General features: G+C 40.9%; 1 protein-coding gene across 1 annotated transcript in view; it reads right to left on the bottom strand.

Moving 5' to 3' along the window:
* Positions 1–9,063: 9,063 nt before the first annotated feature.
* COL4A4 (collagen type IV alpha 4 chain) overlaps positions 9,064–24,510 on the bottom strand; it is a 67,332-nt gene continuing 51,885 nt past the window's right edge. Inside the window, exons 37-47 of the mRNA XM_068406428.1 lie at positions 21,065–21,136; positions 20,142–20,270; positions 18,195–18,302; positions 17,152–17,307; positions 16,402–16,500; positions 16,092–16,100; positions 15,105–15,236; positions 12,962–13,078; positions 12,032–12,220; positions 9,930–10,216; positions 9,064–9,327 (exon numbers count right to left, since the gene is read on the bottom strand). Of these exons, the coding sequence (XP_068262529.1) occupies positions 9,064–9,327; positions 9,930–10,216; positions 12,032–12,220; positions 12,962–13,078; positions 15,105–15,236; positions 16,092–16,100; positions 16,402–16,500; positions 17,152–17,307; positions 18,195–18,302; positions 20,142–20,270; positions 21,065–21,136 (1,562 nt within the window). The remainder of the gene's footprint in view (positions 9,328–9,929; positions 10,217–12,031; positions 12,221–12,961; positions 13,079–15,104; positions 15,237–16,091; positions 16,101–16,401; positions 16,501–17,151; positions 17,308–18,194; positions 18,303–20,141; positions 20,271–21,064; positions 21,137–24,510) is intronic.

Genomic DNA, 24,510 nt, shown 5'->3' with positions numbered 1-24,510 from the left:
CAGTTACCAGTGAGCAGGACCCCAGTCAGGGTAGATGGGCCTCAAATCACTTTTTCCCAAGTGTGAATAGGAGAAATGAAGGTCCAGTCCCTGTGAGCAGCACAAATCCATTTCTTAATTAGGGGGGCCCTGCCTCCAGCCAGGTGGAGGAAAGGGACAACCGAGTTTATTGGACTGTGTGGATTCGATGGCCTGGCACATTAAAACCACAAAGGTATCGAGCCCTGGTAGACACTGGTGCACAGTGCACCCTAATGCCATCGGATCATAAAGGGGCAGAATCTATCAGTATTTCAGGAGTAACAGGAGGATCTCAAGTGTTATCTGTATTGGAGGCTGAAGTGAGCCTAACTAAAAATGAATGGAAAAAGCACCCCATTGTGACTGGCCCAGATGCTCCGTGCATCCTTGGCATAGACTACCTCAAGAGAGGGTATTTTAAGGACCCAAAAGGGTATAGATGGGCCTTTGGTATAGCAGCTGTAGAGACTGAGGACATTAAACAGCTGTCTACCTTGCCTGGCCTCTCAGAGGATCCTTCTGTTGTGGGGTTGCTGACGGTCGAAGAACAACAGGTGCCAATTGCTACTACCACGGTGCACCGACGACAATATCGCACCAATCGAGACTCCCTGATCCCCATTCATAAACTGATTAGACAATTAGAAAATCAAGGAGTGATTGGCAAGACTCGCTCACCCTTTAATAGTCCTATATGGCCAGTGCGAAAGTCTGATGGAGAATGGAGATTAACTGTGGACTATCGTGGCCTAAATGAAGTTACGCCACCGCTGAGTGCTGCTGTGCCAGACATGCTAGAACTTCAATACGAACTGGAGTCAAAGGCAGCCAAGTGGTATGCCACCATAGACATTGCTAATGCATTTTTCTCTATTCCTTTGGCACCAAAGTGCAGGCCACAGTTTGCTTTTACCTGGAGAGGTATCCAGTACACCTGGAATCGACTGCCCCAGGGGTGGAAACACAGTCCTACTATTTGCCACAGACTGATCCAGACTGCACTAGAAAAGGGTGGAGCTCCAGAACATTTGCAATACATTGATGACATCATTGTGTGGGGTGATACAGCAGCAGAAGTTTTTGACAAAGGAGAGAAAATCATCCAAATGCTTCTGAAAGCTGGTTTTGCCATAAAAAGAGGCAAGGTCAAGGGACCTGCCCGGGAGATCCAGTTTTTAGGGATTAAATGGCAAGATGGGCGTCTCCAGATCCCGATAGAGGTGATCAACAAAATAACAGCCATGTCCCCACCAACTAACAAAAAGGAAACACAAGCCTTCTTAGGCGTTGTGGGTTTCTGGAGAATGCGTATTCCAGATTACAGCCAGATTGTACGCCCTCTTTATCAAGTGACCAGAAAGAAGAATGATTTTCAGTGGGGCCCTGAACAACGACAGGCTTTTGAACAGATTAAACAAGAGATTGTGCATGCAGTAGCCCTTGGACCAGTCCGTACGGGACAAGATGTTAAAAATGTGCTCTACACCTCAGCTGGGGACAATGGTCCTACCTGGAGCCTCTGGCAGAAAGTGCCAGGGGAGACTCGAGGTCGACCCCTAGGATTTTGGAGTCGAGGATACAAGGGCTCTGAGACCAATTACACTCCAACTGAAAAAGAGATACTGGCAGCGTATGAAGGAGTTAGAGCTGCTTCAGAGGTAATTGGTACTGAAGCACAACTTCTCCTAGCACCTCGATTACCAGTACTAGGCTGGATGTTCAAGGGTAAGGTTCCCACTACCCATCATGCAACTGATGCGACGTGGAGTAAATGGATTGCATTAATTACGCAGAGGGCTCGAATAGGAAACCCTAATCGCCCAGGAATCTTAGAAGTGATCATGGACTGGCCAGAAGGCAAAGACTTCGGAATGCCACCAGAAAAGGAGGTGACACGTGCTGAAGAAGCCCCACCATATAATGAATTACCAGAAGATGAGAAGCAGTATGCCCTGTTCACCGATGGATCCTGCCGTCTTGTAGGAAAGCATCGGAAGTGGAAAGCTGCTGTATGGAGTCCCATACGACGAGTCACAGAAGCCACAGAAGGACAAGGTGAATCAAGTCAATTTGCAGAAGTAAAAGCCATCCAGCTGGCTTTAGACATTGCTGAACGAGAAAAGTGGCCAAGGCTGTATCTTTATACTGACTCATGGATGGTAGCAAATGCCTTGTGGGGGTGGTTAAAGCAGTGGAAGCGAAGCAACTGGCAGCGCAAAGGTAAACCTATTTGGGCTGCTGAATTGTGGCAAGATATTGCTGCTCAGCTAGAGAAACTAGTCGTGAAGGTACATCATGTAGATGCTCATGTACCTAAAAGTCGGGCAACTGAGGAACATCGAAACAACCAACAAGCGGATCAAGCTGCTAAAGTGTTCCAAATAGATTTGGACTGGGAACACAAAGGTGAACTATTTTTAGCTCGGTGGGCTCATGACACTTCAGGTCATCAAGGAAGAGATGCAACATACAGATGGGCTCGTGACCGAGGGGTGGACTTAACCATGGACTCTATTGCACAGGTTATCCATGATTGTGAAACATGCGCTGCAATTAAGCAAGCCAAACGGTTAAAACCTTTGTGGTATGGGGGGCGGTGGTTGAAATATAAATATGGGGAGGCCTGGCAAATTGACTACATCACACTCCCTCAAACCCGCCAGGGTAAACGTTATGTGCTTACCATGGTGGAGGCGACCACCGGATGGTTGGAAACATATTCTGTGCCCCATGCCACTGCCCGGAACACTATTCTGGGCCTCGAAAAGCAAATCTTGTGGCGACACGGCACGCCAGAGAGAATTGAGTCGGATAACGGTACTCATTTCAAAAACAGTCTCATAGACAACTGGGCCAAAGAGCATGGCATTGAGTGGGTATATCATATCCCCTATCATGCACCAGCCTCTGGGAAAATTGAACGGTATAATGGGCTGTTAAAAACTACCCTGAAAGCAATGGGGGGTGGAACCTTTAAAAACTGGGATAAACATCTGGCACAAGCTACCTGGTTAGTTAACACCAGAGGATCTATCAATCGAGCTGGCCCTGCTCAGTCAGACCTTCTACATACAGCAGAAGGAGATAAAGTCCCGGTGGTGCATGAAAGGAATCTATTGGGAAAAACTGTCTGGGTTCTTCCTGCTACGGGCAAAGGTAAACCCATTCGTGGGATTGCTTTTGCTCAGGGACCTGGATGTACTTGGTGGGTGATGTTGCAGGATGGTGGAGTCCGATGTGTCCCTGAAGGTGATCTGATTCTGGGTGAGACTACTTAAGTCTGAACTGTGTGTTGTTGCTGCATAAGTGTCTTTCAGGTTAAGACAGTGGTGATGAGACCGGAGCTAGCTTCATCAAGTGGCGTCCAGTAACCTCCTCGAGTCTGACATCTTTAACCTGCAACCCGTGGGCACGAACCATGACGAAAGAGAGACTGCTAGCCAGAGAGACTGCTGAGAGACTGCTAGCCAGATGGAAACCCACAATCCTGAACCAAATGAACTTAATGAACTTTTTTGTATAGAGAAGAATCATAAACTAGTGATATGTGTATATATATTTGAAAATGAAAAGGTAGTGGTGATCTGAGTATGACGTGAATGGTATGGAATAAGGGGTGGAATGTCCTGGTTTGGCCCAAACCAGGCCAATTAGTCTTAGAGAACCCAAGGTCACTGCTAAATTCCTCACTGCTTATGAGTGAGGAGCCGAAAGGGGGTTGTACCTGCAGGGAGGAGCAGACAGGGCAGGTGACCCAAGATTGACCAACGAGGTATTCCATCCCATACACGTCATTCTCACTTTCCTATTTATCATTAACCCACTGCCTCCTGGAGGTGGGGCCCAGGAGGGAGGGGCCCTCCTGTCTCCCACTGATTGGTACCAGCTTTGCCAATTTTCCAGTTAAAAGCCTGCAGGTGTGATGGCAGGGGGAGCTTTTGCATTTTGCCCTCTGCCTGTGCTGGGTGGAGCTACTGCATTTTCCCCTCTGCCTGTGCTGGGGGAAGCTACTGCCTTTTCCCCTCTGCCTGTGCTGGGGGAGCAACTCTGCCTGAGGAGGATTTCCAAGCTCTCAGACTTGGCTTTGTATATATTTGTATATATTTGATTATTTCTATTATTATTGTTATTATACTCTTTTTCATTATTATAGTTTATTAAAACTGTTTTAACTTTCCAACCCATAAGTCTCTCTCCCTTTTCCCTTCCCCTTTCCCTTAGTGGGGGGGGGGAGAGGGTTAACAGAGAGCATCTGCCACCTGGTTAATAGCCAGCCCAGCTTTAAACCGTGACAGGGGGATTTTTTTTCAGACAAGCAAACAAAAACTTGAGTTGATGGATAAAAGGGTTTTTTAATTTGCCTTAAACACAGGCAAAAAATGTATGGACTATATGAATTACAGTTTTTGACTGTTTCGATACTTTGTTTCTCTGGTGCTTATGAGCCAGCCAAAGTAGGAAAGAGTTGTTTGGTTAATAGTTTACTCTGGAAGAATTCCTGGAACACTTTTGCTTAAACTTGTTGCACATAATAATGCGATTCTGGGAATAAGTCTTTAAGCAGTTTTCTGATCTGAGAAATCCACGGTCAGGAGGAGGCGGAGGTGCTACATGGCAGAATGGGCACACCCTTGAAGGGACTGGAGTGCTTGGAGGACCCATGCCAGCACAGGTACTCCCTCAAAAGGACTGCACCCACGGAGGACCACTGACAGAGTGCAGGAAAAGAGCGAGAAGGAAGGAGCAGCGCAGAGAAGCCGCTTTGTACCTGGAACCCACCCCAACCCCCCAGAAGCTTCGTGCCACCTCTTGCCTCGCTGAACAGACTGAGTGTGACCTGCAGCGATAACGAGGGTGTGGAGAGGAGTCTGGAGTGCTCCAGCCTGGGAAAGTGAGAGGAAAAGTGTTCTAAGGTTTGTCAGCTTGTTTCCCAAAACCTGAATCAGTAATTAAATATTTATGCTAATTGGCAATAAATTAAATTAAATTCCCTGAATTGAGTCTGTTTAGCCCACAACAGCACTTGGTAAGTGATTTCCCTGTCTATATTTCAACTCATGAGTTTTCTTGCTCTTTTTCCTCCTGTTTTCTCTCCTGTCCTGCTTGGGGTGAGGAGGTGCTTGGGTAGGTGCTTGGCTGCCAGCCAGGGCCAGCTCACCACTGGGGTTCAACAGCTCCCAGGCATGTGGTGTTGCTGATACAACAGGTGGCAAGCAGGGGACCTGGAGCAGCAGGTCTGGCCCATGGCAAGTGCGCTTCTCTTGCAGGAAGCTGCAAGTTTGTGTCTGCTCACAGACCCCAGCTAAACACCTTCTCTGTTTGGAGTTGAAGCATCTGTTCTGTTACCACATTCTGATACCTGTTTTTAGCCGTGAGAATTGTGGACTTGAAATCCAGACATTCTGCTGTACACAAATGAACTGAAAGTACAGTTTGAAAAATACCATTTTTACAATACAGCACCATTGTGATAAAATGAGGGATACCCAGTTTCAGTTTTGCTGTAGTCTCTCCCTTTTGACATGCTCTGTATACACCAAAACATGAAATTCAGTTCAAAAGACATTTTGAGTATTAGGCCTATGCATCTCTTCCCTTTTCTTACGAAAAACAGCAAATGAAGCAAGAACGGCCACATTTCTTAACAGCAGATCAGGGCCCAGGCTATGCAATGTTTTTCTTCCACTATTATCTCCCAGAAATCCTGATGTGGAGGGATGTGAGGGAGGGAGAAGAATCTGACAGCTGCCCTGAGGATCTGCTGTGAGTTAGAGCCAGGCATCTCCCTGCTTCCCAGGCAGGCAGCTGCCGTGGCTCACTCAGGGCATGGGCAAGCAAGTCTCCTCGTTGTAACTCATGGGTTCTGAATTAAATTCCAGGGCAGGTCACCCCAAATGGCTCCAATGCCAAGGACCTCCCAGCATAGCCAGCGTAATTTTCTGTGTCGCTATTAATAGCCTGCTGGCTGTTCAGCGTAAAATTCACTTCTTCACTGGGCCTCCACAAGATCCAAAGCTCTCAAATGTGATAGTAAGGGTAATTTGGACTGTAAGGACTAGCACAAGGCCATTGCCTTTAGGAGTGTTTTTACTCATGAACAGTTTCAACTATTCCTTTTCACACATAAGTTCATAATTAGGTCCCCTATGAATAATTTACCAGTTATTTTTCTGCTTATAGTCACTGGATGTATTGCAGAATTAAAGCATATGCTGCTTTATACTTTGGTCTGTCTTACTTGCTTTGTGGTATTAAGCAATTTATCTGCAATTTCATTTTGAATTAGCACAATAGTTCTGACAAATGCCTTACAGAGCCAGCTAAGCATGACACAGGAATTTACACACCTATTAAATATTTAACCTGTCACTGGTAGCTTAAAAATACGTCTCCTATATATTATGTTCATACAGAACATAGTAAAATGTAACTGGCACAGGTGCAAAAACTCTGCATCAAAATAACAGAAAACCAGGTCTGGTTTACATGATGTTTTGAAATCAAACAAAAGAGCAAGATGGTAAAATGCCATGAAATGGCTTATTTAGATTATCGGGTCTTTTTTGTTGATCCTCTCAGATGTTTTTAAGATTTTTCTGTGTACTTGCTCAAGTCGGGTGAACACAGATCTAATTCCAAAATCCCATTTTATTCCATCTTAATTGTCTTCAACTTGTCGTCTTATGACAAAGGTTGCAATAACATAGTGTATAAGGTTTTCTTTATGTACCTAAGTGCAGTTAGTACTAGAAGCCCCACTGTACGTATTTCCAGCAAGGCAACTGCCCTTCTCCAGAGAGTTTCTAACCTGGAAAGAGGCTGCAAATGAGTAACAGAAGAGCTGGTGAGTACTGTCAGGAAAAGCTTATAAGTGAGACCTTAATATGTGGAATTACCTAAATCTGAGGAAACAGGAACATCACCAGAGGAATTGGGGTATTCGTCTGGTACTGTAAACATACGCTGAAGCTCGTAGCCCATTGTGATTTTAGCTGTGGCCTTTTTGGAAGTACATTTTGCACACCTTAAAGAACAGGTGACTTGAGGCATGGTGATCCTCTCTACCTGCTGCTTGCTTCTCACAGGAGTAAGCTCCGAAGCTACTCAGCACCTTGGAGAGTCACGACGTTGGTTTTACTTCAAACCGGAAAGCCAGTCTCGCCTGTGTGTGGGATGCTCTCTGAAGCAGAAGGGGATTTAAATTCTGTCACACGGTTCAATGGCAGGGATTAGCACCTCCTCAAAAGACTGTGGCATGCCAGATCTGAAGCATGCAGCTGGGATCGCTGAAGAGTGAACCGAGAGGTGTGCCCTGTCCCAGTGGGCCCCTAGGACCTAAAGGGAAATGTTCCCTCAGCCAGGCGGGGATTGGGATGTGCCCCAAGGAGGCGCTTGACCCTTTCCCAGGTGGAAGAGCAGGAGAGTTGACTGTCAAATAAGCACAGCAGATCGTGAGGTTTGGCTGGTTTTGTCAGAAGGAAGTTGCACAGTCTGATGTATTTACACTCAAATGGACTTACTCTCTGACTATTTTATTTTCTTCTGGCTGAGACTGGAATGTCTCTTTCCTGCTTTTTGAATTTGTGTATCCAACTTTTAAATGGGCTGATCAGCCTGTTGTGCTCGTGATGGCTTCAGAGGGAGTTTTCTTTGAATTAAGACTTTTGGATGTGGGTCTCTGCTTCCTTGAAAATCCTTTTGCTGGGAGCACCTCTCTCAGTGAACACAAATTGAAAAGTGCTGGACAACACATTTTATTCCATTCTAGTAAAATGTAGCTTATTTAAGTGGTAAAAGGAGCATTTGTGGCCCTTCTGCGCACGATGAAGTCTCTATTTGCAATCTGTGGTAAAAGGAGCATTTGTGGCCCTTCTGCACATGATGAAGTCTCTATTTGCAATCTGTGTTTTCAGTAGTTTCACCATGATTCAAATATGCATGTAATAGTTCTGGTTTTATAGCTGAATGAAGGAGGTATAAATGTGGTTTTTTTCAGAAGGTGATTAGTGCTTTAGCTTATAAACATTTTGACAATCAATGCTTTAAAATATAAAAAGCAACTCTAGAGCAAAGATTCCATAGGGATCTTAAAGGTGATGGGTTTTTTTGGTGATGTATTTGCCAAAAAAAGAAGCAGAATTTATTGGCTTCAAGTGAGACATTGTCCCAACACTACTTCTATTCACCACTCGGATAAATTCACCCATTTTATCACCATGGTACTATTTCTTTTCAATTAATATTAGAAACTGCATTGTTTCTTCAGCTACTTGGATTGAAGCTTAATAATTTAATTTAACTGCTCTTAGAAAATAATTGTGAATATAAATATAGCTTTTTAAGAATTTGTTATCTCAGCTAATGTTATTTTCTTACATAATCTGCTGTTAAATGGATTTGCAACTTTTTGTTGCTTATGAAAGCCCAATTAACAGTTCTTTTACAGTTTGGTTCAGTAATGCAATGGTAAAAGACTTTGATCTTCGTTGTTTTTATTATGAGGTTCTTTAACAATTACATTTTCCCCTTCCCTCAGAAACAGCATTTCCAAGTTTCTTTAGCTTGGGAAATTCAACTATAGGGCTTTAAGACATCTGTATGTTTGCACATCTGTATGTGTAAGGATAAATGTTTACAATAGGCCATATAAATGCACATATTCTTCCTGTTGTAAATGCCATTTCTAACAGGAAATCCATTGTCTTGCACAACATGTCTGCTCTCCTTGATACTCCCAACTTGATTCAGCCCTCCAGGCTCACCTTGTTAGCTGTATATTCTGGCAGTGGACTCCAATGGGACAGAGTTTAATTTTTTTGCATTAAGTCATTTACACTAGATTTTACTACCTGTAGATGTGTGTACATGGGTGGGTGAGGCTCAACAGATCTTTCAGCTTTCAGTCTTATATATCCAGTCAAACAAAAAGAATGGTGCTGTGCACTTTCAAATATATTCAAATATGAAATACTGTTTAAACTTTTAGTGTGTTGCTCATCCTTGTTCAAGTCTCACTCTAGCTGTTCATTTTTGTGTCACTTGTTAGCCATGCCTCAGGCATACCTGGCATCTACTGATTTTTTTCCTCTGCTCTTGTCCTTCTTTAAGAGTTCCTGACAAGGGGGCTGATGCAAACTGCAATTCTGGCGTCACTGTGGTTAGCCAGAAACTGTATTCATTAGCAAAAAATTGACATGTTCCCCGCTGACCCTGGCATTCAATGAATGGTGCTGATCTGAAGTCTTCTAGGCAACTTCCAGGTGACATAAGAGACTGACCGCCACCCTGATCACCAGATCCAGTGTGCTGGAAAGAACAGTTAAAGAACTTGGTAACTGTGCATGAAAAAAAGGTAAATATCTTCACCCGACTTTATTTGCTTTTAACTATACTGGTTTTTGTGATCTTAAGTTGGAGTAAGCTTCCTTTGCTGGAGAAAATCTTAATTTTATCTGTAATGATTTCACATCAAAAGTCTAGAGCCAGGTCACTTATTTTTCTGGTATTTATCAAACTTAAGAGTAATCCAGGTGGATTCTAAACGATGCTGTTATCTAAACTGCTGCAAATGTAACTAGAGGACAGCATTAAGAAGACCCGGGGCTCTAATTCTGAAAAGTGTGTCTTTGTACATGAAAATCCCCTTGTTTATTAAAGACAAGCAAGCAAAAATCTTTATAATTTTAAGAAATCTGTACCTTAAGGCTATGACTTTAGTAAATACAACTATAGCCAGGTTCTGCAGTTTGGAACTAACCTTCGTCTTGTTTCTTTTTGTGAATCTTCCTTTTTAATGTTTGCTAGACATTGGATAGTTTAGTTTTCAGAGCTAAAAATCTTTGAAACTTTAGAACACAAAAGCTGTACGAAAGAAACTTACATATATGATCATGTGCCCAGACTCTTACCATCAAAAAAGAATATCCTATCCACAGACTTCTCCAGTTCACTGGGCAGGGAGGAATTGACTGATCTTGGCTGTGAACTGCTACCGCTTGGGCTGGGGCCTCACATACAGCACATCTGCTTATATATGGCTGTATTTCTTCTTCAGAGAGTGGCGTCATTGGTAAAGGAGCAGCACTCGACAACCAGTAAGACTTATCATTTCGACTGGCATAGTAACAAACTTGGTTGATATTACAGTAAGCAAAGGGCATGGTATTAAACATAGGAAGACAAGATCCTGCCAGACCTGAAAATAATAACAAATGATGAAAATTACTCCACTTCTTTCTAGGTAAGTTGAAAATAGTATTCTGGCCAATGTTGCCATAAAACTATATATCTTAACAGGAGTTACATAATTCACAGATCTTAAACCTAGCAGACTCTTTACCAAAATGGCTAGTTAAATTGAAAACAAACTTTTTTTAACAATGAGCATCTTCCTTTGACTAATAATATTTGTGTCACAATCCAGTATTTAAGTAGGATGTAGTTTGTCACCATGGGAAACAGTTATGATAACAAATTTCTTAGCTGTGCCAACGCTGAAAAATAAATTAGGCAAGAGGTGGCGGCTGGTTTCAAAGGAGATTAGCTATTTACAGATTCATTAGGAGCAGTGAGAAACCAAATGCCAATGCTGATAAATAGAACATTTTAGTAAAGTATGACAAGCCATTGCTACCAATGCATTAAGGTGAAATCTCAGGAGCTGTTCTATTGCTTTCCAGAAAGGTTTCACAGACTCTCAAAGTGAAGTAAAAAGATTGAGGGATTTTGCAGAGCCAATCTTGCAAAATTCTCATCAGGCAGACATCAGTGGGAATTTAGAAGCGACTAGGGCATACTTCAGAGGTGAAGTTCTTCTCCCAGAACTGAATTTAGAACAGTTTCATGATGACCTGTTTAGTTAACAATAATAATCACTGCATATATGTTCTGTCTTGAACTTTGGGCATGATGTATTACTTCTGTAATGCCCCAAAACCCTAATGCCTTTTTTAAAGGCGTGACATTTCTATGCAGAAGCCAGTTTTGTTTATCACTGATAATATTCTATTTCAATAATAATAAATGATCTGGAGTGACCCAAGTAAAGAAAATGCTTCCAAAAAGAACACACTGGTCACAGGAAAAAAAGGACTTTATTTTCTTTGAATCATATTTTCACTGCTGTTATAAGGCATTCTGTTACCAACTGGCTCTCCTGGGGAATGCCAAATAGTGAAAACATTTCAAAACAACACTGGTGTACTAAAAATATCTCTTTTTATTACTCTTTTAAAAACCACTTCTTTTTTTGTCAAGCTTATTAGGTCCTTGATCTTTCTTCCTAGGAGACTTCTCTGCCTCTTGGATAATAAGACAACAAGAACTTAGGAAATTTCTTCTGTGCATATTGCAGCCAATCAGTTTCTCAGGCTGCAAGTCAGGTGACTTTAGACAGCTAATTTTACTCAGAATTGTAGAAGACTTAGAAAAAATGACCCAAGACACCAAAAGGAGCTGTCTTTGGGACAAATTTGGCTCTGTATTTTCAAAAAAATATTAGCTTCTGACTCTAAGGCACACAATTCTGCTGTACACATGATGCATAATTTTATTTGTAAAGCATATTTATACTATCCCACTGTAACCATCTAACTTAACCAGCTCTTTTTCCCAAGCTGCCTCTACAGTAAAAAGGAGCAGATCCTCCAGGGAGTTATTTCAGAGTGGCCAAATGAGATTCCTGATCTAGGAAAATCTCTCCAGTGAGTTCAAAGACAGCCCAAAATGACTACCCAGGATGAATGAAATATCTCCAACTTCTATTCAGTATTACTTAGAGGCAGAAAAACTTTTTTCATTCAACTGCATAGCAGCAGAAAGCCATTGTAAATGGGTCATGTAATAGGGCAGCATAACCAAGCTCATTGCGATGAGTGTAAATTAGTTTTGAGTCTGTAGAAAATAAGTAATTGATGATTCTATAGTGTGCTCCATTTGACTTGTCTTCCATTGTATAGATCTCACCATATTAGACCTTAACTTGAGAGCAATTATGTACTACAGTACATACCAAGATCTTGATTATGAGCTTTCTCTTGTCCTTCCAGGTACAGCAGACTATAGCCAGTCCATAATTTTGGCATCCCCTGTGGACAGAGCGGTTCTCTGTCTGACTGACTGTGAAGGACGAGCAAGAATCCACTGACAGGTCTAATATGGGGGCCTGGTGGTCCTGGGATACCAGTCTGGCCAGGTGGACCTTATACATTGAAGAAAAGGTAAAAGAAATTTACTTGTATGAACACATAGCTAGTGTGAACTTTTATCTTTTACAATATTTAAGTGTTCAGTAAGGGGTTCCTGACTGAATATAATACAACTTCACAGGTTGTCATGGGCAATAAAGACACCAGTAGACTCATGTTATCCTTCTTATGGGAGAGAAATGAACTAGATTGCCACTGAACGCTTGACAGTTGGCTCTTCTGTGGTGCCTGTCCTGTGCTGTATGGATTAAGAAATGAACTGAGGTGGGCAATGATTTCCCAGACTTACTCACTAGGATGACTTGTCTGGACTGGATTTGAATCCCTGCAGTAACAGTCAATACCCTTTCCTCCCATGTGTATTAAACCATTAATTTATTAAACAGCAGTCACAGTTAAAATACAATTTTAATTACTCACAGACAGTTGCACCATTAGCCCTGACTCGGAAATGCATACCTATTGATATATGGTGTTTAAGCATGTGTGGTTAATTGCCTTTCTGGTTAATAATGGATGCTGAGATAAATTTTCTTCCAGTAGGTCTTTTCAAGTGTTACGAAATCATTCACAAATGTCACTATCAGTGCTTGAACTGAGAGGGGGAAAGAAGTGTCGTAGTATCTCAGGCTAGAGGTGGATGTAGCCATGTGTGAATCGGGGGAGTAGAGAGAAAACTTAGTCTATACATCATCTCACACATCCCTCCCCAAAAAGTCATTTTCCATTCTTACCTTGAGGCCCAGTGTATCCTTGCTCTCCTATATTCCCTTGGTCACCTGGTGGTCCAGGTGCCCCAGGTAAGCCATCTTGACCTGGCAGGCCACATGATCCTTCTTCACCTTTTCTTCCTAGATAAATATAAAGTATGCACTTTCCCTTCATAATGGCTGCATTTAAAGGTTATACATTGTCCAAACATACACAGCATGCAAAGAGCTAGTCAGCAGAACTGACGCCACCAAGAAATGACGCTTCAGGACAGAGAGGTGCAGAACTTCTTTCTGCTGGGAATTCTCTTTACCACTTATTCTCCTTGTGACAATAGTACCTCAGAGGCAAGACTTTAGTAACAGCAACTGCTGGTAAGGTTTTATGTCCTCTCAACAGAACTTGTGTGATTTACAAACCACTAACAAACATTATCATGACAAGCCTCTTGCAGAACTGTCATCAGTATCTGTACTTTGTAATGAGTTATAACTCATCCTATATAAGGCCTTCATCCTTTAGGAACCAATTCAGCAGTGTCTTTAAACATGTACTGAACTTCCTGTGAAGTAATGCATGCGTTAGAGCACTGACAGAACAGGGAGGGACTGCAGACCTGGACTACATCCAGGGGGGAAGGGTAAAGACATTTTAGGCTCCTGATGGTCTCACCTTTTATATTTCTCTTATGTACGTGCATTTTTATACATTAGCAGATAAAGAGGTGTGGCCATGACAGTAAAAGATGTCTCATATACATGGCACACAGTGATAGTCCTGTTCACTGGCGACTTTAAACATAAACTGAATTGAACAAAGTTACGCTTGTCAGGTATTACTGCACTCAGCAGTGTTTTTTCTCTTTTAGTAATAAACCATTTTAAGATTAGTATGTTTCTCTAGCACCACAGTTGTTTCTCGTTAATGGTGTGTGTTTCATTCCTTGCAAATTTTGCTACTTAACCTGCAGACTGAGTAATTCAAGGTTGTCTCACAACATTCAAAATTTCCCCATGCTACTTTTTACTGGATTCATTAAGAAAATCTAAACCAGAGAAAACAATTTAACAACTTTTCAATGTTGGTTGCATAGTTACTTTGCCAAAGCTCAAGGACACCAAAGTTTTAGTAATATGCATTGCTTTTGCCAGTAAAACCTCCAGTTTGCCTTCCAAGCCAGGAGAAAATTGGAATACTGCTATCTTAATGAAAGGAGAAGCATTACTAAGTGTTTCTTTCATAAAACCAGTGTGAGTGTGTATCATTGTATCGCCTGGTTTCACAGAAACTGTTTTAATGCTTTATGCAATGGAAACAGCGATTCAACATCAGAAACATCTTCTAGTTGGCAAATCAATTAAGATACAAAAAACTAGATCGTTCACTGAAAACTGCCTTGTATTCACTTTCATGAGGCAAATGACTACTGCAGGGGAATCTCCTGGGAGAAAATCACAGACTTTTTTTTTTCCCTGGAGGTACTGGATGTCCAGTGCAGCCACCACAATAAACTTTGGTTTCCCGAGTAGGAAATATCTCAAACCACGTGAGGGATTCCACTACCTAAACTGAAGACACCACATTTAGACACAACCTAAACTGAAGATACTACACAGACATGCTACACTATATTTCTGTGAAGATGGCCACTCTGCTGGAATCATCAGTACCAGCATCACTCTTGTTTTCTTTTTAACTATCAGAAGAATGTTTCAGTCTTTCATCACTTCTTTTTAAGACTTCTTTGGCCAGTTTTCTTTTGTGGTAACTTTTTCATGTTCTAACAGATAAAAAGTGCTATCATAGCCACCTCTCTGACTTTAGTGTCCCTCCAGGACTTTGGTTAGCAGAGCTTTGTGATTCATTATTGCTAAATTTTAAAGCATGTATATTTTTAACATCCTCCAAATATAACCTGTCTAAACCATAGGAGTGGTTTGAGGCACTGCTTTTTCATTTGTTGGCAAAAAGGAAAAATACCATTTGAAGAATTCTTTTCTCAGCAGTGCATGATGCTTTTGCCCTCCCTGGCCTAGGAAAAGGGAATGCAGTGCAGTGCAGGCAAGCTCAAGTAGCCTAGTTCAGCTATATTGACACTCTGACACTTTTCAATTCGTTGTCTAAATGGCTAAAATAGACATCCAAGCTTTCAAAACACAAGCTTACCTTGGGGTCCAGGGTGGCCTATTGGCCCTGGTAATCCTACAGAGCCATCATGTCCTCTTTGCCCTGCTTCCCCGGGAGGCCCTGGGATTGCTGGGCATGAATCATCTATTTTGCCTGGTTCACCAGGGTCACCTGGAATGTGCAATAGGAAAGTAAATTAGAAGATTGGTTAATAGCTCCCATGTGAAAAACCAACATAACTGTTACCTGGTTTTGGTAGTCTTTAAATATTTTAAAATCTTGAATTATTGAGTCTCACTGCTTTTAATTTTACTCTTAGTCTGTTAGCATGGCATTTAACAGCATGGCAAGCATGTGTTAGCAAGTGTATGCTAGGTGATATGTTTCAAATATTTCTGTCTTAACGTGCCCCAAACTGATTTGATTTAAAGCCTAAAGTCTACCCAACTTCAGCGCAAACACCTTAGCACATGTGAAGATTTACAGTACTGTGCCTATTCTGTGGCTGCAAAACTATCAATAAGCAGGCCAAAGACGCTAACCCAAAATATAAATTTAAAATAATTATAATAATAAAAAATAAAGAATGGCCACATTTTATGTATTGAAAGCTACTGGGAGCTATTGGCTATTTGCATTTTGGAACAAAACCAGAATTGGATCAATTTAGTCAGATTAAGAATTCAGTGTTTGCAATAATCCAGTGTTAGGATTCAAGCTTTTGCTAATTTTTTGGTTAGAAAGCATCTTGTGTGACAACCAAAAACCAAAGTGATAATTTGAAACAAAAGTCTTTTACAAGTCTAATTGACATCACAGCATGAGACTTCTCAACGTAGCATTATCATGATATTGGTCTGCTTGGAAGTGCTAGCTATTTATGAGAAAAATCTATTAGAACTATGTAGAAGCAGTATCTACTATTCCTAGCAGCCAAGCCAAGAATACCTTCTACTAAGCGTGGAATGTATCTATACACAAGGAAGCCCACGTGAAAAGAACAATAATCAATAGTCATGAACTTACCTATGAAACCTGAAGGATTTGAAAAATGGAAAGCAGATTGCGGCCATTGTGATGCAGGTGGCAACAAGTTTCAGGCATGTAAATTAGAGTAAAGAATGGAATGAGAATTGAAATCACTTACAGGAGGTGACATTAGAAACAAATACATAGATCAGAAATTTTTACACAACTCAAATGAGAAATCAATTGAGTTGTGTTTTTTCTGAGATGTTTTAATTGTCTGTATGCAAGTAAATGTTCTTAAGATTATATATGAATAGAAAGATCATGGTTACAATTGAGTGACAATGAGCAACAGGTTCATAAGTACCTGTGGGACCTCTGGGACCAGGTTCTCCTTGAAAACCTTGGTCTCCTGGTTGTCCTGTAGCACCAGGTGGACCCTGTGGGCCATGGATTCCCATAGGACCTGAAAGAAAACAGTTGTGCAGTTACATGTGGTTGTATTCTGAGAAGGTGAACACATAAATAAGATGAAGTCTTGACTGCTTGAGTAACAAAAAATGCTTGGGACAGCTCAACTCTGTCTCCCAGAAAGAAATGCACATTTTCCTCTTCTCTCCCTGGTCTTGAACTGAATTAAAATTCATGACTTTTGTTTTTGTAGAGGTCAGAAGGGATTGGTGTAGATAGGACTTCTCTACAGTGTGTGGAAGAAGGAGAGTATGTAGATCCCTGTTTTCAAACTAAAGAATCTGATGAAAGCCCAAAGCTATTAATATGGGGCAGATGTGAGACTCTGTTAGTTCAAACACATCTGCATCTTTCAAAGTTTCTCGAGACCTCTGCAGAGAGGTCAAGGTTTGCTTTACTGCCTCATTCTCAGATTGGTAGGGAAGTCTTCCAACAAGCTGTTGGAAGCCGTACATGTGAATCTGGCTCTACTCTGACCTTCTATCCCAGCCCTATCTTATCTGTAGGTAGCAGGGCAGAGCTATGAAATGTCCAGCCTACCCCTTCTGTCTGGCTCAGTCTCAATGGCAATTCCCTGTCCATAAGGCTCAGTTGCATAGGGCTGGGCATAAATGCTCATGCTAGTTAGAAATATCTCAGATCATACCCTTTGGGCCTCCTCTTCCTTGGCTCCCTGGAAGACCTCTGGCTCCTTGTTGCCCTCGCTGCCCAGGATTACCTGTTGCCCCTCGAATACCAATATCACCTGGATCTCCTCGCACAAAGACAGTCTCTCCAGGAGGACCAGGATTCCCAGGCTGACCTATGGTAAAAGAACTTTATTCTTAATATATGCACAAAGCATAAACATCTAAAAATAGCCACGTTCCATTGTTTTTTTTGCTTTTGTTTTTTTTCTCTGGGACGTAGGACAGCCCTTGCGTATCTTTGGAAATATTAGCATTAGCCTTTGTCCAAGGCATTGTAAGGAAGACAATAATAGGAATAGCTTCCAAAACTATGTAGATTTGGGCAAGCAAAAGGCAGCAAGTTAATGTGACATGCATTGAGACACTGTTTATTTATTCCAGTGTTGCTTACCCTTCCAAACTCCATCCCCTACTTCCCAAGAGGAAATAAGTCTTCATACCCGGTAAGGAAGGGTTCAGATAATACTTAACGTAAGGGGTCAGAACAACTTGAAAGAGCTCCATTTGAGGACCAGAATCTATAGGAATTGACTGGATCCCTTGGCAACCCCTGCTTGTAACAGAAGTGAGGTCTACATAAATGCTTACAACAGAGTTGCCAGCTTTAGCTTTCCCAGGGCTGGATTTAGATTGGAAAGCTTTTTGTGGGTTTACCAACAACGGCAGGCTTCTGGACAATGTGTTTTATCCTTCTTGGTAGGAAGAGAGGCCAGTAATCTTATTTCTATTGGCTTCTGTGGAAATTGAGATATGTTGTAGCAGCAGGACCTGTACAGAATTACCATACGGGCCAGAAAACTGAATCTGGATATCTGTATTGTATCCTTGCTCTGGTGATCTCTCCAGTGTTCACTTCTCTGTGTATTCACTGAGGTATTGATTGGTTTCTTTGTTCCCTATGCACTTTTATACGTTGTTCCACAGACAGCAACCCAGTGCCTCCTAGTAGCCTCAGGGGCTTTTCACACATGATCAAATTTGGTATTTTTGGTTTTAATACCTCTGATGCCATTTAAACCAGGTGGTCCTTGATCACCGGGAGGACCAGGAGAAGCACTATCAGGAGATCTTCCCATAGGTCCAGTGGGTCCAACAGGTCCTCTTCTACCTAAGGGATCACATTTTACATAAAAAGAAAAAAAAAAAAATCTGAGGTTTTTTTTTTTTTAGATTACAGAAATAAGTTACTAACTAAAGGAATGTTGACGTGAAGTCATGGAGGTATTGTACCTCCATGATTGGTACCTCTTACTTGTATACTGAACATACCAGTGATTAGGCTAATGAAGACATCTTATAGAAGTGAAAATATTTGTTATCTTTTAAGATATTTAATTCTTTCCATTAAATCTACTTAAACTAAAGAATGCATCTTCACACATTGGCATATTGCCACAAATTGCTGCCTCCTCCTGAATTCTAACAATGGGAGAAACAGTAAAAACGTAAGACAAGTGTGGACTATGAAATCATTCTGCCTGGGACAGGATTAAGTATTCACAGATTGTTCCTAGCAAAAGTGAGTTCAGCAGTTTTCTAAAAACCTCAGTGAACAAGATGAACTTACTAGCCTTAAATGTATTTTTTTCCTAACTTGTAATCTGGATTTTTGCAAAGTAAGACATTAGTGCTCTTACAGGCAGAAAGAGTTACAGGTTGTCATCCTCTGCATAACACTTTTGAATAGTCGCAGCTTGTGAGCACATGTGTTGCACTTGGTTGCATTCTCTTTTCCACAAAAAAACAAATCCAGTTTCTTCAGTCTTGTTTTCGACTCTGTCCTTCCGTTTACTCTCTAGTGAATTCTCCCTAATGTGTCAAAGCTGGACACAATATACCATGGGAGGCTTTGCCCATCCTACGTCAAGCATAATACATCTTAGAATGAAACTTTTTCTTTTTTCCTCAACAGCACCATTCTGTTGACTCCCCCAGTTCACAAACTAGTAACTGAATTGAGGAAAATGACCATGTCTTCATCTTAGAATAATTCACCTTACTAGAATTCACGTCCACTGTGTTTCTTCTGTGTGTTATGTGACACTGTGGCAAGGTTTGGTATAGTAAAGCTAATGTAGTTTCTAATCACAGAATTGCTGAGGCTTGAATGGGCTTCTGGAGACTTTCTAGTCCAACCTCCTCCTCAAAGTAGGGTCAGCTAGAGCAGATTGCCTAGGACTCTGTCCAGCTGGGTTTTGCGTTATCTCCAAGGATGGACACTCCATAACTTCTCGTTCCCATATTCAATTACCCTCACAGGAAAACCAAAGTTTTTCCTTATATTTAAGTAGAATTTCCCATATGTCAGTTTGTGCCCATTGCCTCTTGTATTGTCACTGAATACCACTATGAAGAATCTGTCTCCATGTCCTTCCCATCAGGTACTTATACACATTGATAAAATTTCCACTGAGCCTTCTCTTCTGGAGGCTAAGCAATTCCCAATCCCTCAGCCTCTCATCATATGACAGATGCTCCAATCTCTCAACCTTCTTAGCGGCCCTTCCTCAAACACTTGCTTTTTCCTATTTCTATGCAATTCCTGTATCACCAAGGCTCTTAAATAATCACAGCAATCTTGCAATAGTTATCTTGCATTTACATCTGAATAGTTGATAGATTTACTAGATTTCTGTGTCTACAAGATCTCCCACACTCTTTCTTCAGGAATTTCTTCTCAAGAGGCAACTCTACCTAGCAGTTCCCTGAGTCTGTCCAAGTCCATCATTTTCTATTCTCATTCTTTCCTCTCCTGTAACATAATAAACAAGAAATACTGGGGTCTCTGTATCTACTCAGGAAACATCAGCACATTATTGCAACAGAAATGTTTTTAGGGAGGGAATCTTCTGGGTATGTATTAATGTTCATACTAACCAGGGGAAGAGCCTGCATGAGCTTCATTTCAACTCTGCAGGGCACCACTAAGGAGAAAACCCTTTCTTACCTGGGAATCCTGGGAATCCCCTTTCTCCAGGGCGGCCTGGAATAGAAATACCAGGCCATCCAGGTTCACCTCTGTCTCCTTTTGGTCCAAGTTCTCCTGAGTATCCTGGAGGCCCTGTTTCACTTTGACCTTTATAGGAAAGCAATTATGTACGTAAAGCTGACAGTGAGTACAAATACAGATGTGCAGAATAGAAATACCAGCTGCAGATGTTCCTCCTTGCAAGGGTTGCCTAGTGCTATTTTTCTAGTTCTCTCTTGGAAGCTGGATAGAGTTTTGTTGAATCTGGCCCTAATTCATCTCTTTCAAAGAAAGTAATCTCTTTGCTTTAATGCTCTTCTTCGGGGGTTATTTTATATAGTGTCATTATTGCCTGTGACTTGAAATATAAACTGATTGCATGGTCCTAAATTTAATTTTCTATCAGCATAAATTTGTAATCTCTAGATAAATGGTGAGCACTTTTTTTTAATACTGCCTCAAAAAGCACCTTTTGAAAGTTGCAAATAGATCAGCATGAGTGAAATCCAGGTTCCTCTTAAGTTTGTGGCACAAATCCCATGGACTTTAATGGGGCTGGGATTTCATGAGTCTCCTTTTCATTTGTTAGTTTATCTTTTACATATAAAAAACCTGGAGACTTGGCTCTACTTTGAATCATCTGCACTGAACATTTTCACTTTATAAACAGCCTTGAAAGGTTCCAACAAAACTATGATAGTAATGGAAGTTTTAAAGTTTTCCCCACAAATAACTGCAAGTGTGTCATTAGGCATACTTTAGATACTGCTTGAAAGTTTAGTCTGAGCTTTAACGATATCTTCTGGGCAAGGCAAATATCAAAATAACGTGCATCATTCCTTACACATTCAGTCATTTAAGAGAAGATTTTTCTGTTCCACATAGCTATTTCCCTTCTTTACCTGGAGCTCCTGCAGAACCTTTTTGACCTTTTAGTCCATCCAAGCCATCCAGTCCGGGCAGTCCAGGAAGACCTGAGAGGTATTACAGGCATGACTGGGTGCCACAATAATCCTTTAAAGTCATAATTAAAAATTATGCCATTTTTTTTCTGACAGCACATTCTGGATCAAGACAGGGTATTTGCTGAATTTGGTTCTTATTGGCAACTGAAGACAAGATTGCATTGCACCTGAGTGCAGTCTTTTTGGAAAGGAAAGTGTGAAAAATCTGAAAATAGAAATCATAATGCAGTTTCACATCAAAGCTATCAGAAAACTTATTTTTTAGTCCTTTAGGTATTTCTATACTGCAGCTTAGCAGCAGGAAGCTCAGTATGGGCTATTTACCTCGTGTCTGTGGCTAGACTGCTACTGCTACATGTGATTAACTAGTCCAAAGTTAACTGTGTTACCACTACATGACCAGGTGACTGAGATGCAGATGCTATCTAAAATAACGGTAAAGATGGAACTTTATAGCTTCTGTTCCAAATGTAAGTGCAATTCAATCTAGCTGCACTAGAAAGAACCTAAATTTTCACCCGGCTTCTTTTCCCTGGTCCTGCAATTTCACACAGAAAGCTATGCTTTTTTGCATCACGCTATTACAAAAATTCTTTAAACTGAACAGCACAAAGTCTTTGAAGACAACATATCCGTAACTGAGACCTATGCTGACATGTGATAGCATGCAGCAGCTTTGTTACTAGTGATGTTCACTGGATGACCAGATGACAGGCTGAGTGTTCATGGTAGTCCAATATAACTTTTGTTTTATAATCTGTGCTTTTTTGAAACTTGCTAAAACACAGTAAGTAAAAACATAGATGGCATTTTTTTATTCCTTTTTTTAAAGTTGAACTAATGTGAGATTGTGTTTGTTTGCAGTGGAGGGTAAAAATATCTCTATGTTATTAGCACTTCATAGTTTCCTAAGTTGTATAGATGAAGTATCAAATGTGAAGACATATACTTATTAAATGCAGATGGCAGCCTGTCACCTGGTGATAGGAACAGATTTGGCAAAACTGATGGGTCATTTGGTAACAAGTTTCAAAGAGGTTTCAGACAGAGGAATAGACTTGGGATGCTTCTTGCTCCAGAGAGGGACAGATTAGAGTGGACACTGATCATCACGAAGTTGAACAACACGGTCAGTGCCTATTCGTGTCCCTTTTCCACCTTTGCTGCTTTTCTCTGCCTAATTTCCTTCTCCACCAGTTCCTCTCCCTGCCGTGTAGGATTCCCAGTCCAGCTGCAGTAGTTTTTTTCCACAAGTCTGAGTTATCTTTCTGCCTGTGTCCCCTTCCCTGTCAAGCTACTTCCTGGCATAGAAGATGTAGGTTCTCCATTTCAGTTCCTGTGCTTGATCCCAGCCTGTCCTGCAGCACACAGATCTGCTGTATATCCAGAGCAGGAATCATGGGAGAATTTATTGCTCTACTTAAGCCACATATGAATAGATATATTTTTTTTTAAGTTTATAAGCTGGTCAAATTTGGCAGGGACAAATTGCTGTAGGAACAGCAACACAAATGCCCTTCATCAGCTGCTTCACCTGCCAAATTTAAAGGTCCCTAGTTCAAAGCTGGGTCATCTGAGAAAGGAAAAATAAAAGGGCACTAGAGTTCTCTGACACACCAAAAATAATAATCCCATAGCTTTGTTCTCAGAAACTGTTGAATTATTTTAGTTAAAACTTAACAAAGGAATGAAAAGAAAGGGGGGGGGGGGAAACATCGAGCCTGTAGCAAACACCAGGCTGGAAAAATTTTAAATCCAGAAGATTCTTTGAAAACTGCAAGACGTTGATAAGATACTCGCTATGTAATCCCCTTTATAATATGGGATACTAGTAATCCAGCCTGTAATATCTTCTATGCCCTTAATTAACTGCTCTTTAACTTTTCATGACATTCTAAGTTTCAGTCCTGCTTTGTGTAGCCTCCTTGTGCTTTGGGCATGTTCCCATTTTTAAATTTATGTAAGAGTTGCATGCCAATTTGGGGAATTTAACAGCAGAATTTTGAAATTACTATGAACTCCTAACGATGTTTGGCACCCAAGTCACCATTTAAAACTTTTCTGATCTTTAGCTCATTCAGTCAAGATTGATGGCTCAGTCTACTTGCTTTCCAGGGAATTTCTGACACATTTGCCAACAATCCATTATAATATCAGCACTTGTAATTCTAGATTTTTGGATTGCTATAGTCCCACATTTCTAGGTACAGCTGAATTGGCTGACCTAGGTATGAACCACTGTTTCTGTACTTTACAGCCCAGTTCAGCTTCTACTCACACAAGTAATTCTGCTGATGTTCTTAATATTACTTGCTTCATCAAGGATTACTCTCACAAGTAAGGCTTGCCAGACTAAGCCCTTAACTAGTAAAACTATCTCTAATAAAGAAAAATGTGATTATGCTTTGGTGGGTGCTGTTTAACTAAATTTTTTTTAATCTGAAAGTTCTTCAGGCACAAGATATTTAATGTAAATGAGAAGCAATTAGACTAACAAGGCCATGTACTTAGCTATGAACAGCCAATTAACCATTTCACTTCTAATGCTAGCAACAACATTTATTGAAAATAGCATTAAGATCCATATTCTCCAATTGAATTGGAATACAAATTCCATTCAGTTTTCATTACTGGGCATAATCTCAAAGGTGTTAACCTTCTTTTCAACTACGCTGGCAATATATAGAATCTTGAGGCTTAGCAAGCAACTTTGTCTCTAATGAATTGCCATTTAGAACGAAACTTTTCCCTCTGCAGCACGTGTGTTTATTTGTTACATTTCCTGTGCAGGACTTGGGATAACTTCTGTACAATATAGAAAAGAAGTGTCTTACCAGTTATGACAAGAAGCAAAGAGTCCATCTGCTACTAAGAAGTTTTCAGCAGAAGAATGCTTTTTTTTTGGACCCCTCTCAATTTAAACATCCTTGTCACCACAGATCTCTGCCTTTGTTACAGCAAATATTGTTTGCAACAATGAAATGCTCTCTTGCAGATTATGCACCAGCAAGGAATCTGTCATTACAGTTTAAATCAGCACCACTTATTTACTGCAAGCAATCATAAATGGTTTCCATTTTTCATTTAAATTTTCAGTAGTTTATAAGAAACCTTCTCAATTTTTCCTTAGGCTGAATTTGAAAAAAGTGAATCCGTTGTCCTCTCTAACCATTTATCATAGCCCCAAGTGTTACTCTACTGTGATTTCTGTATATGGGTCACTAATATTATTCTTCCTGTCCAGGAACTGGTTATGAAGCACACTTTAACAGAGAGAGGATACAAAGTACATACTTCATGAAGAAAGATAATCAACTGTTAACGTAACTTATAATTTCAATATATCATTCTGAGTATAGTAAAAGTTAATAATGTTTTCCAAC

This window comes from Nyctibius grandis, chromosome 8 (genome assembly GCF_013368605.1).
Source record: "Nyctibius grandis isolate bNycGra1 chromosome 8, bNycGra1.pri, whole genome shotgun sequence".
NCBI lineage: Eukaryota > Metazoa > Chordata > Aves > Nyctibiiformes > Nyctibiidae > Nyctibius > Nyctibius grandis.
The sequence above is the reverse complement of the archived record's forward strand: the minus strand, read 5'-3'. Positions and strand labels throughout refer to the sequence as shown.